General features: G+C 42.7%; 1 protein-coding gene across 5 annotated transcripts in view; it reads left to right on the top strand.

Annotated features, from left to right (window-relative positions):
* Positions 1-2277: 2277 nt before the first annotated feature.
* LOC119702185 (amyloid beta precursor protein) overlaps positions 2278-18560 on the top strand; it is a 208268-nt gene continuing 191985 nt past the window's right edge. For all 5 annotated transcript variants that reach the window (XM_038139812.1, XM_038139805.1, XM_038139797.1 and 2 more), the window contains exon 1: positions 2278-2530. In XM_038139812.1, the coding sequence (XP_037995740.1) occupies positions 2474-2530 (57 nt within the window). In that variant the 5' untranslated portion in view covers positions 2278-2473. The remainder of the gene's footprint in view (positions 2531-18560) is intronic.

Below are 18560 nucleotides of genomic sequence, written 5' to 3'. Positions count from 1 at the left end.
ATTAAGCAAATATTGCCAGTGTATTCTGGATATTTCCACTGGTGTTTAGTTGCTGTAAATGGAAATACCTATTTCATAGAGTTCTCCTGGTCCCTTTGACTTTTCCCCATCTTTTCAGTGGAGTCTTTCCCGCTTTCCTTGAAGGTGTGCAATCCCATGGGTCTGCCCCACTCCTAGCCATAGGCAAAAGGAACCTCCAGCCTTCCAGCACTTCCATTGTGACAAAAAAAAAAAAGCAGGCTTGGCTGATCCAGAGAAGCAGCAGTCGAATTGTCTTTGATTTTAGAACTAGGAAGAAGTGATTAAGTGATTACAGAGAGGTACCAAGGCAAACTATAATAGAGCTACATGAATCTATTTTAGTTTTCTTTTTTTTTTTTTTCTTCAGAAACTTGCAAAAGATCTTCCTTCTGGCTGCCTCCATTGTTTCAGGGAAGAATTGTTTTTGAATAATCTCTATAAGCTTTAACAGGATGTTGCTTATTTGCAGCCAAGGAGTTGCTTTTCCAGTGTCTGAGTTTAGAAGCCAACTGGTTAGAAAATTTGCGCAGCAAATCCTTTGTAACCCCTCAAAGCCATGTGATCATTATCCTAAAAAGCAGAAAATGGTGTTAAATTATTACAGCTAAGCCTGCCATTGATACTGTTTAACTGATTTCAATGTGCAGATGTGTCACTGGTGTGTTTCAGAAGCTCAGCTGTTATCTGCCTGTCAGAGATCTGTAAAATTCATCAAATGTGACTCAAGAAATTCCCCCAAAGCCTCCATACATTGCCAGTTCATAAGCTTTTATGAGAAGATCCATGTTTGTATGAGAACAGTCTTCTAACTCTAAAGCCTGGCTGTAGGGGTGAAATGTGCTACGGTCCCTCACTGCATGTTGCAGCCCACCTGGCAGGCAACCTGGGTTCCTCTCACCTGCAAAGCATCCTTCCACATCTGGACATAACTTTGTCTGAGAGTCTCAATGGATTGCAATTCTGACTTCAAGGGAAGATGAGTGTGCGTGGCAGTGAGCACAACACTGGGCTTCTGTAGTGAGCCATACACCAAGAGCGTGTAATAGAATTAGATCACAGAATCAGTTAGGTTGGAAAAGAACCCTAAGAACATCAAATCCAACCAGTAATCCAGCACTACCAAGTCCATCACTGAACCATGTCCCTAAAGTGCCACAAAGTGCCATACACTTTTTAAAAACCTCCAGGGTTCATGAGTCAATCAGCTCCCTGGGCAGCTTGATCCAGCCTAAATCTCCCCTGTTGCAATTTGAGGCCATTTCCACTTATCCTATCCCTTATGATGGGGGGAAGGGAGTGACCCCTACCTCTCTGCAATCTCCTGTTAGGTAGTTATAGAAAGTGAGAAAATCTCTTCTGAGACTCCTTTTTTTTCCAGGCTGAACACCTCAGGTTCCTTAGCTACTCCTCATCAGACTCATGCTCCATATTTCCATCACCTGCCCCTCACATGGCCTGGCTGCAGGTCCCCATTACAGGGTAGTTCTATCAGCTGCTGTCTTGGGAGCCTTAGCAGGAGCAGAAATCCTGCCATGGAGTTTGTACAGCAGTGGCAGAATGGGTCAGGCTCTGTCACACTGAATTTCGGCTACAATAGCAGCTGTTTCAACACTAAGCTCCTAATATTCACTTTCAAGTTCTTCTTACAGGTTTACTATACCAATTATAACACTGCTGTTCAGAGGGTGAGACGGTGAGATTTTGTTGGCCTCCTGATTTGATGGTATTTGACGAAATCCTAAATTTTAATTTGATTTTTTCCTTGTTCATCTGCCATAAGTCTCAGCTCTTCTGATGTTCCTTCATATCTTTGTTATCAATGGTGCGTGTGGTGTATCATGTGTGAAACGGCTGTGCTGACTCATCACCTCCACCTGTACAGGAATGGGAGATCCCGGGTTGGTGTGCAACCTTGCTAGGAAAGGCAGAATGTGCTAAATAGCCTTTAAACCACACAACACGTTTAGATTTGTGTGGTTTTGTGAGCACCTTGCAAAGATGGGGCTTGCGTTTCTGAACGCAGTGCCTCAGCGAGGGGGGACCGCGCATGGAGGCGTCCCGGTCCCTTGCAGACGCGGGCGGCGGACAGGCAGTACGGTGCCTTCGAGGGAGGTGATAGGTGGTACCCGAGCGGCTGGGAGGAGGCAGGGAACGGGAGCTGCTTCCGAGAACCACCGAGGGCAGGTAGAGTCGGTCCGCCCACCCCGAGCCGCGGCCGCACCGCCCAGGCGCCGCCGCCAGGGGTCCCCGCAGGCCGGGCGGCCGCACCGCCCGCTCGGGGGCGGGCCGGGCCATCAGCTGACCGGCCCCGCCGCGCCGCTGCCGGAGCCGCCGCACATCAGTCGTTTTCCTCGGCAGCGGCACGGCCTCGAGGATTTATAGTTGGACCCCGTCGCGTCCCGCCGGACGGCATCCCTCTTCCCCTCCTTCTTCCCCGCTCCTAGCCGCCGCGATGCTGCCCCATTTAGCCGTCCTGCTGTTGGCCGCCGGCGCCGCCCGGGCTCTAGAGGTAAGTGGGGCAGGAAGCAGCGGGCGGGGGCTTCCCCGCCACCCTCCACCGCTTCTCCGAAGCTTTGTCTGTCCGCAGCCGCCCCCGCGGCGTGGGCTTGGCCGCGGCGGGGCCGGCGTGGGTTGCTTTCCTGGGGGGTTCCATCCCTAGCTGCCGCCGAACAATAGGAGCGGCGAGCCGGGGGATGGCGGAGGCGTCGGGGAGGGAACGGGGCTCGGAGCTCCCGGGGCTGGCGCCCCCAGCCCCGCTGCGTGTGTCCGGCTGCCCGGGCGCTGCCCCGTACAGCAGGGGCGCCGGTTCTGCCTTGGGCTTGGCTCCGCCGGGGGCTCGGGAAGGGAAACTTTCCCCACGAGCAGGCACGACGCAGGTGGATGGCCCCGTGGCGTACCCCGATGGGGCGGCGGCTAGGGGCGAGCAGCCAGGCTGCGAGCGGGGAACGCGAGGGCGTCTCCCCGAGAGGGAAGCGAAGCCGGGCTGCAGAGCCGGTGGTACTCCCCCATGGGGGGGACCGGGCCGTGGGCGGCGCCGGTGTGCGGGACGGCGGCCAGAGCTCCCCGCCGGCTGGTGCAGTAGCCCCGCGGGAAGGCGGTGCCCGGGGGGGGCGGTGGTCGGGGCCGGCCCGAGCCCCCCCGCGGGCCGGAGGCGCGGGAAGATGGCGCCTCTGCAGTGCAGCAGAGAGGAGGCGCCGACAGCCCGCGCCCCTCCGCCCCTGCCCGCCCTCTTTCCTTCCTTCCCCGGGGTGGCTCCGCCCGCCCCGGCCGGGCGGCACCTCCGTGGGTCACTCCCTCTGTGTCGGGCGGGGGCTGGGGGTCCCCCGTGCCCGTCCGTCCGGGGGTGTGCGCGCACCGCAGTCGCTGCGGGGTGGGCTGGCAGAAAGCTTGGATCCCAGAGGAGGAGTTAGCACGGCTGGGTGTCGGTTCTTCCCCGCCCCCCCCTCCCCACCCCCTCCCCACCAGATCTCAAAAAAGAAGGTGTGGGAGGGGTGAGTCACCTCGAGGTCTCCTTCGCTCCCTGCTTGCCATACTTCGGCCTGAAGACTTCGGCTTCTGTCCTCCTCCTGTGTCAATTCTCCTGGGGGGTGGGTGATCAAGGACTGGGTGGGAGTGAGGTGGTTGACAGTATTTAGCCTGATAGCAGAGACGGATGCTCGCGGTCCCTGCCCCCCTTCCCCAGGGCATGAGGATGGAGGTCTGTGGCTCAGGTGCTCTTCCTGGGAGGGACCCCACTACGCCATGAATAAGAGGAGACAAAAAACTGCTTCATACCAGCTCTCTGTCCCTGCATCCAAGGCTGCCAGCCACAGGCTCTTGCTTTGAAGCATGATCTTGCCAACACTGAGCAGAATGTATCAATTTGAGCAGTTCTACAGATGCTGCGATGTTTAAAGCTTCCAGTTATAGCACTCGTTGGAGTTTAGTAGCTTCTTTCAGCCGTTTCTTGTCTGAGTGTGACAGAAGGAAATGTCTGCCTTGGGTGTGTAGCTTAAGTAAAAAATGAGATTTTATGATTGACACCCTGTGTCAAGATAGACCATTGAAGGATGGACTTTTCTGTTGGCTCTTTGTAGCCCTGGCCTTAATGATAGCTGTGTAGGTGTTGCCAGTGCGAAGGTGCTGGGAGAAAGGATACTTGAATTCTGTACCAGAACTGTTCAAGAGGACTGAACATGTATGCTCAGAGACTTCTGCAATGGTGTCTGCCTTAGTGATGGCCAGAATTTTGAGAGACATCCTCTGTCTGAAAACATTTACTGAAATGGTCACTGACGTTTCTGCAGAAGCTTTCAGTCTTCTGTCGTTCCATGTGAATGTTTGAGGCTTGATATTTATTCCTTTTCTTTATGTTTGATGGTGAAGTAGGTTTTAACATCTGGTGATCTTATGATAAGGTGTTTGTCAGTCTTGATTCTATAAGATTGATGTTTTGAGCAAGCCACTTGTTTTTATAACACAAAATATTTCATAATAGAAATGATGTGTGTGCATGTTCTGCTCTTGAACTATCTTTTTATGCTAAAGGGTGAAGTTTTTATGTTTGAATTAGATTTTCTGTAGATCTCTTTTTTGAAATGAAATGTTTTTCCTGCTATTTTAACAAATACTTTCTGGAAAGCAGTAAAGAATCTGTACTTAGCTTTGTAGTGGACTTTTGCTTTGGGAAATGGTATGAGGAAGAGAAAAAGCAGGACCAAAACAAATTCTCTCTATTTTTGCACATGAAGAATTCCTTTCTAAAATTACAGGTAGATTAATAATGATTTAGTATCTTAAAAGGAAATATTCTGTAGTGATGTCCTGGTGATGCCGTGGTTGCTTAGCATGTTACTTTCTAACCCTCATGTGAATCATACTCATTGGCTGAGAGTTGTCATGGTTTGTGAAACTGCCATATTCTGCAGTAGTTGTTTTTGCATTTAATCTTTTTCAGTAATTGTCTGGTTTTAGTAGATAAATGCAAGACAGTAACTATCCTCATGAATTTGTGTGAATGATCCCAGTTTATAAATAATTTCCTCTCGTTAGCGCACTGAGGTTTCTGCTATGCCTATTTTACTCCCTGCTCTAGCTGCCTGTTTCTAAGCAAGACTCCTTTACCAGCTGACTGAAGTGAAATTGTTAAGATATCAGTATCTCATTAGCTGGCCCTCAGCAAAAAAGACGAAAAGGATGTTTCTTGACAGTGTTTTTCTTTAAAGTGGGTAATGTATATAGGTTCCTATTTTTGTTATTTTTGCATTTTTTGTTTGTTTTTTAGGAGAAGACCCCAAATATTTGTTTCTTCATTGTTTAGTTTCCTAGTAGATCTTTCAATAAATGACATTTAAATGTGGGAGGAGGAGCAATGCCTTTACTTTGCTTCTACTACAGACTTTCAGTTCCTCTTTCTGTTGATTCTGTTCCCAAATTTCCCTGGCAAAGGTTTGCATTTTTTGCAGGAACCCTTTTGCACTTTTATTTAAGATGCTGACATGGGGTGGATGGCTGAGTGGGTACATAAGGTAGGCTCTCTGGGATCATCAGGATCCTTGGCAGTCAGGTGAACAAATGAGTGAGTAAAGAAAGGAAGCTTCTCCCTTTCTTTCTCATTTGTCTTCTGTTTGATTAATGATTAACAGACAATTTTGTGACTTGCATGATCTTCAGATGCCCTTTCTGTGGAAAAGACATGATAAGCTGCTGTGCTTCTTCACGAAACATTTATGAAAACCTGAGGAAGCTGACAAGATCTTCATGCTTTTAAATTTTAATTTTTCTCCCCATGAGCTGTTTGTGTGACAGATGTAAGCCATCTCCCTTATTCATTTTTAATTGATCAGTGCTGAATTATAGGGCAAACCCACAAGAAGCATAGATCTCCTTTGGTTCTTCATGACTGGCGCTTTGCATGTGTTTAGTAAACTGTGAAGGATAATAAGCAGTTTGATTTATAAGTTTTGTGAAGAAAAAGTATGACAATTTCTTTTAATTAGTAGTTCTTTTCCAAAAACAAAGCTTAGCAAAATAGCTGAAGAGTATAGTAACTTCTCTAATTGCTTGACAAATTGACAGCTGTTTCTCTGAGTAGAATAATTATATTTAGTGACTCAGTAAAATAATTAACACAAGCAGTTGGGTGTGGAGGCTTGGCCAAGAAATTGGTAGATAGCATCACCTGAAAGAGGTCTCTGGTCTGACCTTGTGCCCAAAGCAGACCAGGCTGCATGGGGCTTTCTGCAGCTGAGTCTTGAAAATGGAGCTCTAAGGACAGAGCCTGTGCCACGTCTCTGGGTAGCCTGCCCCATCCACTGTTTGGTTGGTTCACCTGTGTTGGAATTCTCTAGGCTTAATTGACATCCTTAGTTCTGAATACTCTGAATGATGTAATTTTGACATCTTCCAAAAAAGGTATGCAATAACCAGAAGTTGAAAAATTTGTGGTTTGGTTTAATAAATAAAAATTATATTTGACAAATGTCCATGTGTATGTATATACATGTACCCATATGTTGGGATATTAGGGGACACTAGACAGACGATGGACTTTAGACCTGGTTAACCTAAGAGATTTGGTAACAGGATGCCTTGGCAAAAGCAAATGGAACTTTAAAAATTGGACCTAGATTGCAAGAAGATTCAGACAGGTTTACCAGAAAAAGAAAATCCCATTAAACTCTGCAAGCAAGAGATGTTATTATATGCATAAGTTTGTGTATGTGATTTTAACCTTTTACACATTACTGGTCTCCCTGAAATAGTGTATGTGTTTGTATCCCACAATAAAATTGGATTCTGATCACCGAGTCAGTCTTCCCTGTCTCTCCATTGCCAACAATTGGTACCTCCGTGTGAGGAAGTGAGCTGGCCTGACTAGTGGCAGTCGGCGAGCCCCTAGAACTGATAGTGACTGTGAGAGAACTGGATCTGGGCCCACAATCGCCTGTCTGCTGTGACTGACAGGTGAGCCAGGGGAATTAAAAAAGGAACTGAAAATGGGAAAGGAAATGTCCAAAGAGAGAGATGTCTATGAAATTGTTGTTGATGAGTAAGAAACGGCACAGACTCATTGGAAGGCTGGTTTGCACAGCAGAAGCTTTACTACAAAAATTCTCTCTTTTTATAGACTCTTCCGATACAGACAGACCAGCTTGGTCAATCAATCAATACATTTCACCTGACTGGCTAGTTAACAAAAACACCTTTCTTATTAAGAAATCTTTGAGAAAAAACAGGAAAACAGAGATTAGGAAAACACCACCTGCGGGTTGTTTATAATAACAAGCTATCATTGTTTCTCTGCAACTCCCTGAAGTCTCACAAGTTGGCCATGAGAAAACTTACCTGGTTTTCTTGCTCTCTGACCAGGCTGTCACATCAAACCATGCTCGCCTTTCTGGGCAAGCATGACTCCACCATCCTAAAGCAGGACCTCCCATCCTGGAGAATACGTTTTAAGATGTTGAAAAAGTGAGAGTGGCCAGATGCTGCTGGCCCCCTACCCCGCTCTGTCTCTCCTCACTCTTGACTCTCCCTGTCGCTTGAAGCTGTCACCTCTTGTACTGATGAGCGGCCACAGTCATCAACCTCGCCCCTGCCCAGACAGAGGAGGGGAAGGCATCCTTTCTCATGGTCCTTAGCAGTTTATATCTTACATCCCTGACTGTGGCTCTAGCAGTGAGGAGGGGGAGGCTTTCGATCCAGGACCGATAGATTCAGATTATGAGACTGATCCATTCCCTCCTGACCCTCATGAAAAATGGATGCAACTAAAGCAAAGGACTCTTAAGGAGGCAGACCCCCAAACTTGGCATTTGAAAAAGGACTGTTTAAAAAAGGGGGAGGCCAAATCCAAAACTCCTGGTATTTGCTCTCTGTACCGTTATCAGTGTCGGTCCAGGTATGATTTTGAAGCATGGAGCAGCACCACGCAAAGACACAGGTGCCCCAGCCGATACTTCAGAGGGACCACCGCAAGCCTCAGCCCAGTCTCCCCAAGCAGCCTTCACCGGATCACAGGCAGCCCTGGCCAGACCGTCACCGACCAGCCACCCCAGCGCAGGAATGGACCTGGCAACCTCCAACACTGTAACATTGCTTGATTCATCTGTTCATTTGATTCCCACAGGAGTTTTCGGACCACCTGGACAGCATATGCATACTTTGTTTGTTTGTTCTCCCTGGAGCTATTGACTCTGGCTCATGGCATGGACTCCCCAGCCGCCCTGTATAGTCCCGGCCAGGAGCAATATAGCTCAACTTATACCCTTTCCTGCTGCAGCCCTGTCTGCACCCCTGATAGCTGAACAGAGGGATGGGGGTTTTGTTTTCTCAGGAGTCCTGCAGATTTTATGGACATAACTGTATTACATCTGAGCTTCAAACATGCCAATGCAAAGTGACTCTGAAGCTCCTAACAGGACTCTTGATACAAGCGCGGATGTGACTGTTACTTCAAGAAGCCAATAGCCCAGTGATTGGCCATTGATGACTAGGGACTCTCCGCGGCGTGGGTGGAAGGAGCGAAAGCCTGCAAAGCCAACATTTGGTGCAAATAACAGGGCCTGATGGGCGTATTGCCACAGCTAAACTTTTTGTGCTCTCTGTCCCCCTGGTTTTGTGGGGGAGGGATGTGTTAACACAGTGGGGAATTTTTATGCATTCAGATTTTGTACAGGAATCATTTGGGACACTCCCACAATGGTCTCCGGCTGAAGTGCCCCAGGTGCTTTCAAGCATTGGAGGAGCAGCAGCTACCAAAGGGTCACTTGATACAGATCTAAAGCCCTGAGGGACACCTAGCTCTGGTCAAATGGGTTATACTTTCCAGTTAGTCGCCTTTTATTAACAATGTATTTTGTTGTGAATTTTTCTATACAGCTATTTAGTACTAAAAAACTAAATCTTTTTCTTGTTTTAGCCTTCAATGTTTGTATCCCATTACTCTTACTAAGCCAAACTTAAATCTGTCCTACAAGCAATATTTAAAGCTGCCACAGGGGGTGTAGCCCACCTGCCTGGCATCAGCCAGTGTTAAAATTTACCTCCTGATTTTAGTAACTTGTGATTTGTGATTTTTAACAGGATTGTTACTAGAAAAATTCAAAGGTGTTGGTATAGAGGTGGTGTCTTTTTACATATTTGTAGCATAGCAAAACTACATAGTTCACTAAGAGGAATTAGATAAGTTCTAAATTCAAGATTCTTTAGCTCACAGTCAAGACAAACCTTGAACTTTATCTGTAGTGTTTTTTTGAGACTTAAATCCACTGTCAGCTTTATTAAGTGCTTGCTTTTTACTCCATAGTTCTAACAAGGTAATTTTATTGTAAAGATTTCAGTACAGTTGTTTATTTGCATGTTGTTTATGTTTAACTGTTATATGACAAATTTTCAGTAAGCTTTTTGCAATAATAGAGTTTAAATAAGTTAATTCTTGTTAAAATTGATTTTTTGCTTAGTTTCAGTGATGTTAACTTTAAGTTCTTCAAGAGATACTTTATTAAGGTTAAGTTTTAGTGAAGTTGATTTTAAGTTTTGTTGAAGTATACCTGTTTGAATTATAAGGTATAATTCCTTTGCTATACAAGTGAGTGACATAAAATCTGAATGAATTTTTGTCAAAATTTGCTCATTTAAATTACAAGATACAGCTTTTTTGCTATAGAAGTAAGAACAATATTTGCTATTTTATTTTTGATAAGTAATACTGAAGAATGAGAAACAATTTCATATTATGACCATTATTAGTTATGAGTTATTTAATGCTTTCTTTTTTTACTTTTTTACTTTAATGTCATATATGCATAAATGTCTAGGAAAATATAACCTCAATTTCATAAGACAGTTTCTACTGATATATTAGTAACCCTGATTATGTTGTTAATCTTATGATGTGGATTCACTGGATTTTTTTAACAAGCATTACTTTATTCACTTGCTATTTGTCTGTGGTACCATTGACTAACTAACAATAAATGAGAAAGCCAGCTATTTTACAAACCTTCGCTTATTGTTGTATAGCTATTTATAAGACATATATTAGTTTTCTAACTACTGTTACTAAGAGGTTTCTAAAATATATTAATAAGACTTTTCCAGTTAAAAGCCTGGACCCTGGCCAAGTCATGGCCTTAACTAGTAGAGAAAATTTTCTGCACCAAAATTATATTCAAGTCATTTTGACTTACCAAATTTGGACCTGTAATATCTAAACCTCCTTTTAAGGTGAACTTGGAAATATTACCTGGGAATGATTTTCCATGCCCTCACTTTAAAAAATAAAGCTTGCCAATAACTACAAACTTTAAGTAATAGTACAATATTTAAGAAATTAATTTAAGTTGTTTTAAATCACCATTTTATTTTTCACATGCTACTAATTGTATCTATTATCTGATTATTTTTTTTACTTAGTATAAGTTTATTGTTTTATTACATATTGTTATGCTTTTATGTTACCTTCATGTTCATAATTAGAAACACACATTATTAAAAAAAAATAGGGGGGGAATGTAGCTCCTCCAGGACTTTACACTAATATTTACACAAAAAAATTGGGGGGCAATATAGCTCCTCCAGAATTTTACACTAATATTTACACTAAAATTTTTTGAAAGCAAACCAAATCATATCAAACTGGATCTCTTACTCTCCTGAAACACCCTTGATGGAACCCCAAGAATTAGAATTCCTGGGTTCTATGAAATTGGATTTTTGTGTTAATTTTAAATACATGGGAAGGAATCAGTCTGAAAATGTTTCTCCCTATCAACCTGTGTATGAGAATCAAACATTTTGGTACAATTACACTTCTGGCAGCCTTTCTAAGTCCAGTAATGAGGCTGCCATCAGGAATGTTTTTAGTTTATAAAGATCAAGCCTTAGCCTTTTAGTGGCTGGAGTTTTTAACTAAAAGATTCTTTTTAGGATAGGTATGTATGTGGTAATTTTTGATAATAATTGTATTAATCATGATACCTTTCAATGTGTGCAGAGATTAATTAATAAGGGCATTAAAAGAGTATTTTTTGTTGAAAGGAAAGGGGGAGATGTTGGGATACTAGGGGACCCAAGACAGACGATGGACTTTGGACCTGGTTAATGTAAGAGATTTGATAACAGGATGCCTTGGCAAAAGCAAATGGAACTTTAAAAATTAGACCTAGCTTGCAAGAAGATTCAGACGGGTTTACTGGAAAAAGAAAATCCCATTAAACTCTGCAAGCAAGAGATTGTTGTTATATGCATAAGTTTGTGTATGTGATTTTAATTGTAGTATACATTACTAGTTTCCCTGAAATAGTATATGTGTTTGTATCCCACAATAAAATCAGATTCTGATCACCGAATCAGTCTTCCATTGTCATCTCTCCGTCGTCTCTCTCCATCGCCAGCACATCGACATAATGCATTAAAGCACCTTATGTATCAAGATAATGTATGCAAATATATTTAACCCCTGAACATATATATATAAAATATGTTCAGGGGTTAAATAATAAGCATATATATAAGCATATATAATGTGTTACATTTAACATTACTATATGTATACATCTGTGTCTTATTAGTGCATAGAGTGTATTAAACCAGCAGGCGTTTATATACCTCTTTACATCATGGCAATGAAGAGATTAATACTGCTGCTGATAAAAATGTAATTGGGTTTATATATCATAATAGGTTCATTGAAGTTGTTAGGTGAGATGTCTGGTGTGGTTTTAACAAGTGAGTCTAGAGCTATGTTTTATTGGATTTAAATTATTGGATTTAAATTCTGGACTTTAAAAAGAAAAAAATTCCTGTGGTATAAGAAGATTAAAAGTGAAGCAAATTGAAAAAATACCGAACAAGGACTTTATGTAAGCTTGGCTAGCTCTTAGAATGTGCTCTTGTGATGAGAGTTTACAGCAGTTGCTGCCAGGCTGAGGAATGCCAGGAGCAATGTTGATAGCAGGCTTGAACCTGGAATAATCTTGAGTCAAAGGACTCTTAAGAGAAGTTAAACTTTCACTCAGACCTGTTTTTTGTTTAAAGCTGAATGCATTCTGATGAGTCCTCATTCTCACAACCTGATCTGGCGTCTGCCTGCCTTTCTTTAACTGTCTTTCAACCTGTAGCAGAGGTTTTGAAAACACATTTTCTGCCCTCTTAGGAGGTATGAGCTAGCTGAGAATATCAGCTAGAAATGGCTTTGTGTCTTTGAGTCTTAAGCCCTAAATAAGTCACTTTTCTGCCCTTAATTTTAATGTGGTATTGTTTCTGAAATCTAGGGTTTTTTCTTCATTTGGACCAAAAAACTGTTAGAGAGCTACCTGATTATTAAATCTTGATGTAGATTCCAAAGCTCTCCAGTTGCCTCCAGTCACCAAAAATATTTATCTTTCCATGTGAGAATTTACTCATAGAACAAAAGAGAAACAAAAATAGATGTGGATAACGGCCTCTCTTAAATGAGATAAATTTGAATTATAGCAAATTAGTATGTTTGCATATATCTGTATCTATATATATATATATGAATGCCACACCTGAAGCTCCTTGCTGTTTGGAGGATACAGGATTGTTTTGATTCTGCCCTTTCTAGCAAAACAATGATTCAAGTAATTACAAACCAAAAACTTCATGTAATGGAAATTAGGGTAAGGGCCAGTACACTCTAAGGTTGTAATCAGTGCAGTAGCTTGCAGAACATGCTTTCCAGGTGACAAGCACTTGTGTGAAGTTCAAGAGTGTGAATGTAAAGATGTTCAAATAAGCCATGTTTTTTAGAAGGGTGGAAAACCTTACACCAGCTACTGACAGTAAGGACACCACTGTTATGTGGTTGTGTGCTGCAGGTTTCTTGCCCTGCATTGATTAACAGAAACAGGGAGCAGTAGGTGTGGATGTTGCTGGTTTCTTTCCTGGACCTCCCACTGTAACAACTTTCCGAGTGCTCTGATTTGTACATCTGGGGAGCTGGACTTTGGCTTTGTTTTCTTGATGGTCCTCCCAGCAAGTTCAGGAGAACTTCTTCTTCTCTTGGGGATTGAATATTAAATGCTAAGTAAGTATAGATTGAGGCTTTCCAAAAGAAGTAAAGCTTCTGGCCAAGTGATGGCACTCCATGCATTAAAACACCTTATGTATCAAGATAATGTATGCAAATATATTTAACCCCTGAACATATTTGTGTATATAATATGTTACATTTAACATTACTATATGTATACATCTGTATATCCTTCAAATATAACTACCATGGGACAGCCAAGCTTTAAACAGAGGAGCACATGAGCCAGGGTGCTTTGTGGTTTTGCAGTCCAGGTGTTCTTTCCAGATAGTACTTTACCACTGGTTGGCAATTGAGCTCACTCAGGACCTGGCTGCAAAGAGCTGCTTCTCCAGTGGCCACCACTCTGTAAGTGCTCTGTGACCCCTCTCTAGGCTGGTTTTACGATTTGTGCTGTGCTGAAAGGAATGAGCTGGACATTTTTTGGTAGGTGGTAATCTTCTGGCAAACATTTCAGAGACCTGAGTTGGAAACTGGCCACAAGCAGTTGGGCTGGTTCATCTAAAAGAGCAGGCAGCTTCTTTGGGAAAGAGAGCAACCTCCAAAACCACATTTATGGAAGTGCAATAACATTTAATTAAGGTGTTGGTTCCTTTGCCTCCCTCTGGTGACTTGCAGCAGGGCATGAAAGTTTTTTCATATATCACCCCTCTTGAGTGTCTGGTTGTTAAAGCTTAGTGTCAAGTCACTGCAAAAAGGCAAAAAGGCAAAAAGGCAGAAATCTCCAAGGAAGTTCATTCAGGGGTGGATGACTCCACTCAGTTCCCACTGACCCATTTGGAGCTAATCTAGATAGGAGTTCTTTGTTCTTCATCTGGTCTGGTAATTCCCCAGAGCAGAGTTTACCTATTCAAGCACAGCAAGTAACATATGACAGGAATGGGGCAAAACTGGTTTTGCCTGTTAGTAAAAACATTTAAAAGTGGTTCCTTTGCATAGTGATCCAGTATGACAATTTGTGTGATTTACAAAATCTGTTTGGATTACAATTAATCAAAGAAAGCACATGTTTAATAGTGTTCAAGATGGGGGGAGGTTGGGAAATTTCCTATATTTTTGTGGAACTGTATTAATACTGGACTTGAAGGTTTCTGAAACTATGAAACAGGAATACAGCTTAAATTTAGGTAATACAGTTAATTGATTCCAGTAGAGTTGAAGTATACTGTTAACTTGTGGTGAAAGTGAAAATGGTCACCTCATCCACCTCCAGTAGTTAGAATTAGTGTCCAATGGACACACACATTGAAAATCATAGAGATGGGGCAGGATTCTGGAGTTGTTACTAATCTCCATGTCGGTACTATTGCATTGTCTTTGTGCCTGCAGCAAGCCTTCTCTTACCTTATCAGGACAACTTTAAAGTACAGATTGCTCTAGAGATTGCTTGTTCTGAAGCTTTAACCCTGTAAAATTGACTTTTCTCTAAGTTACAGTCTCTGTAAAGGGGAAAATTTTTCCCCTGGCCAGATGCCATAATACAGTTTTGTGACAAATGACTAATGGCTAAGTCGTTCTCTTGTCTATGCTTAGTTATGTAGATTTATTTGTTATGTAAATTTTATTTGTAATTTTTCTGCAGTTTTAGATCTGAAATACTGAATCCTGAACTGATAGAATTAGTGCATTCTACTTTCTCATCATTCAAATGTGACTACAAGCTATTTGATCCCTATGCCTTATCCGAAAAAGGAGAGGTAGATTTTTTTGAAGTATTGTTGTTAAAGGTTTGCTTTCATAGTAGTTATTTTTTAAAGCTCCTCGTGAACTCAGTCTTGGCTTCTAGTTGTTTTGTTTTTTTCCCTTGGAAAAACCTCTCTTTAGTATACATCCCATATAATGTGTACATATTTGTTTATATAAACAATGGAAAATACAACATTATTAGGGGAGCATAAACTGAGGAAGGAAAGAAAATGCAATAAAAAGGTTGTGGCTTTAAAAAAGCATTCATTATTTTGGGTGTTTTCTTCTGTTTTCCTTTAAAGGTGTTGTAAACTTATATGTACTAAAAGTTGATTGGTTGTTTAATTGTTGAATGCTTCCAGTATGGAAATGTGTGGGGTTTGTGCGTGTATAGTATTAGTGAGCATATAGACCTGTCACATGCATTAAGCTGTTGGGTTGTTTTGAAGTTTGTTTGATACTTTTTTGCAGCTCTGCTATGTGTGCCTTGTCTGTCCTCTGCCCAGTTCTCTTAATTATGAAGTGGAATAAAATTGCTTTGGATGACTCATCTTGCAGCATCATGATTTTATTGTTTTCTTTTGCCCATTCTGCCCTGAGTTCCATTACGTCTTAAAAGGATGATGATGCTGAAGTTGTTTAAAAACAAGCTTTTTAAACTGAGAATTTTGGAACTCCAAATTATTTTTCTTTCAGTGTTACTTTTCTCCTAGTGCTTGATTGCCAGCAATTTGCAGAGGACAATTTGTCTGTAATCCCAGCATGCAGATTTATCATGATGATGTCAGCTTTACTTCATTTTAAAAAAAGACAAAACAAAATGAAACAACAAAAAAAACCCCAAATTAAAATTTAATATTTAAATTTTATGCAGAAGGATTAGAAGGAGAATTACAAAGCCTAAAAGACCAAATAAGAGGCCCACAAACACAAACATGAGTGAGAGCATTGAGAAGTCTTCTGAGGGGACCTAAACACTGGCAGTTCCTTTCACTTTTGTTCAGATTAGTTTCTACTTTGGCATAGTCATCTTTTATTCTCATAGTGGTGATATAAGTTGTCAGGATTTTTTTCCTTTTTCCTGGCAGCCATAGCATCAGAAAAGCCAGTTTCTCCTTTTCCATATGCAGTGTGTTCTTCTTAGTCGTGGTCACATCTCTGAGCAGAGGAGGTGGAGTGACTCACCTTTCCCTGCCAGCCTCCTTGGAATCCAGGCTGAAGCAATATTTCTGACAAAAGTCAGCGCTTGCCTGCATAGGTTTTATTTGGTGGGTCGCCAGGATTAGATGGGTGAGTGGGAGAGGGGCAGATGCCGTTCCTGTTGTGCCATGAGGGAAGGAGGATTGCTGGCTTGCCCTGGCTGTCTTCATAACATCCCTGATCCAGTTCAGGAGGTGTTCATTTGGTCAGAGGAACTGATGCTTTTCTGAAAGTGTTTGCAAGAAAATCCAGTGGACAGCTGAGCCTGAAGAGAAAAGTGTAATTGCTGATGATTGGCAGAGTAAAATTAAATCAGAGCATTTTACTTTGAAATCAGTTTAAACTATTTCTAAAAACATAGTTAAATGAGACTTGGGCTTTGTCAATGTGGTGATTTTGCATGGGAGGCCCTCACAGAAGTGATGCAAAGAGAAGCTGCTAGCAGTTTTCTCCATATCTGACAAAAATCCAATCAGTAATTAGCTTTGAGAATTGACAATCTGTTAAACCACTGAGAAAGCTGATACACCTCTGTGAACTCCCATGTTAAAAATGAAAAATCCCGGGAATTCAGCCTTGCCTTTTCCAGCCTGAGAGCAGCTAACTCAGCCGGCCTGGCCCCCGTGTCTCGGCTGGGCCCGGGCGGGCTCTGCCGCGGGGCCGGGCCCCATCGGCTGGAGGGCAGGGGAGGAGAGGCCACGGGGCCGAGGCCGGGCTGTGCCACGGCTGCTGACACCGGACTGCTGGCACCTGGCTGCTGGCACCTGGCTCCTAACACCTGGCTGCTGACACCTGGCTGCTGACACTGGGCTGCTACGAAGCAAGATACTGACTCTTTCAGTGCTTCAATCCTCCCTCGAGCGAGAGGAAAGGACAAAGTGCAGACATGTAGAGAAGCAACTTAAAGACACCAAAGTTAGTGAAGAAGAAGTCAAGTCCCAGATGGGAGGGATTAGGACTCCTCTCCCATAAGTGAACTGCAGAAAGACTATTCTAGGAGTGATAAATTGACTGAATTGTTTCTGTGCGTTGTAAGTGGGAAAGAAAAGGTTTTGGGGGGAGGAGAAGTGTTCTTAAAATTCTATTCTGATTCTTATTATTGTTTTTTAGTAACTGTTAATAAAGCTTTCTTTATAGCCTTTTAAGTTTTGACCCTGCTTTTCCTTCCTCCTGCTTTTCCTTTCTCCTTCCTATCTCACCCCAGGCAATGAGTAAGTATATGATAGTGGGTGCACTGGCATTTGGCCAGCACCACATTAATTGGTGCATTGGCCAGGAAACCTCAAATTGGCAAACCAAAACCACTACACAAAATTACCCGGTTTCTGCCCGGTTTCAAACTGACACCGCCACAGTCAAACACCTTTAGATTAATTCAGAACTTTCTTGGGGTGATTTTATGATGGTGCTTCATTACCTAATCATCTGCTTTGTGCCCAGAAATGGCTGCTATATCTAAGATGAACTGGGGACGGGGCTAGAGCCTGGGAATGCAGGGCGCAGGTTCTGTTCAATCTCTCTGGTGTTCTCCAGACAGCCTGGAGGCTGTACCAGGAAGTTCCTTCAGTGTGGTTTTGGTTTGGTTTGGTTTTTGTTTTTGTTTTTTTGTTAGTTTGTTTTGTTTGTTTAGATTTTTGTTTTGGTTTTTTTTCTCCATGGAATTGGTTTTGGCTTGGCTTTTTTTCCTGCCCCTCTGGGGAGCCAGTGGGGGGGACTGCACTAAACTCAAGATCTCTGAGGAGCTGAACCAACACAATAAAGTACATTAAACTCCACCAACTTCATCTGCTGTGAGGAGAAGACCCACACCAGAAATCTGACAGGTTCCCAGCTGCTATGTGAACTCTTTTTTCTCCTCCCTTCCCAGAGATGAAGAAGGGCAGCTGTCGTCTTTGCCTTCTGGACATGCAGTGAGGTGTGGGTGGAGTGTAAGGTTCAATTTTTTTTCTCCCTGTGCTTGGCAGGTATCTTGTTTTGTTAAAAAACAGTTCTACTTTTTTTTCCACTTTTTTTTTTTCCCCCTCTGATATCCATTTCTCTCATTGTCAGAATAAAAGGAAGTTATTGATGCCCTTTCTCCTTAGAGGAAGTGCTCATTCCAGGGTGTGTTCTCCTGAAATTTGTCCCCAGAACTGAGGCAGTAGCTACAATACAAATGCTCAACTGTGTACAGAACAGCTGTGGGCAGTGGCAAAAATGCTGCAGGTCAAGGCTCAGGTTGTAAGAATTGGGACTGATGTAAGTTGCTTGTCTCATCTGAAGCATCCACTTTTATTTGAGTGAGGCTGGACATGCTTGAATATCAGTGTATGCATAAATGTTTGTAATGTGTATTAAGGAAATTGTATCTCTTAACTGATAAGACAAAGAAAGTTTTAGTTAATCTGTCACTTGAAAGAAAACTTTGAAGTAACAAAAACCTGTTACATACTCTTTTTATGAGCAGAGCGAGCAAATGTGACTTATAAAGTGCTGTTGACTTGTGTGGCTCAACAGTAGTGGATGGAAGCCTTGAGTTTTCTGTTGTTGCTGTAAAACTGGTGTTTGAGTCTGATAATCAGTCAAGTGACTGTCTCCTTTTTAAGAAGGGATGTTGGGGCCTGGAGCCTATGTT

Source organism: Motacilla alba, chromosome 1 (assembly GCF_015832195.1).
Source record: "Motacilla alba alba isolate MOTALB_02 chromosome 1, Motacilla_alba_V1.0_pri, whole genome shotgun sequence".
Taxonomy (NCBI): Eukaryota; Metazoa; Chordata; class Aves; order Passeriformes; family Motacillidae; genus Motacilla; species Motacilla alba.
This window is presented reverse-complemented; position numbering and strand designations above follow the sequence as displayed.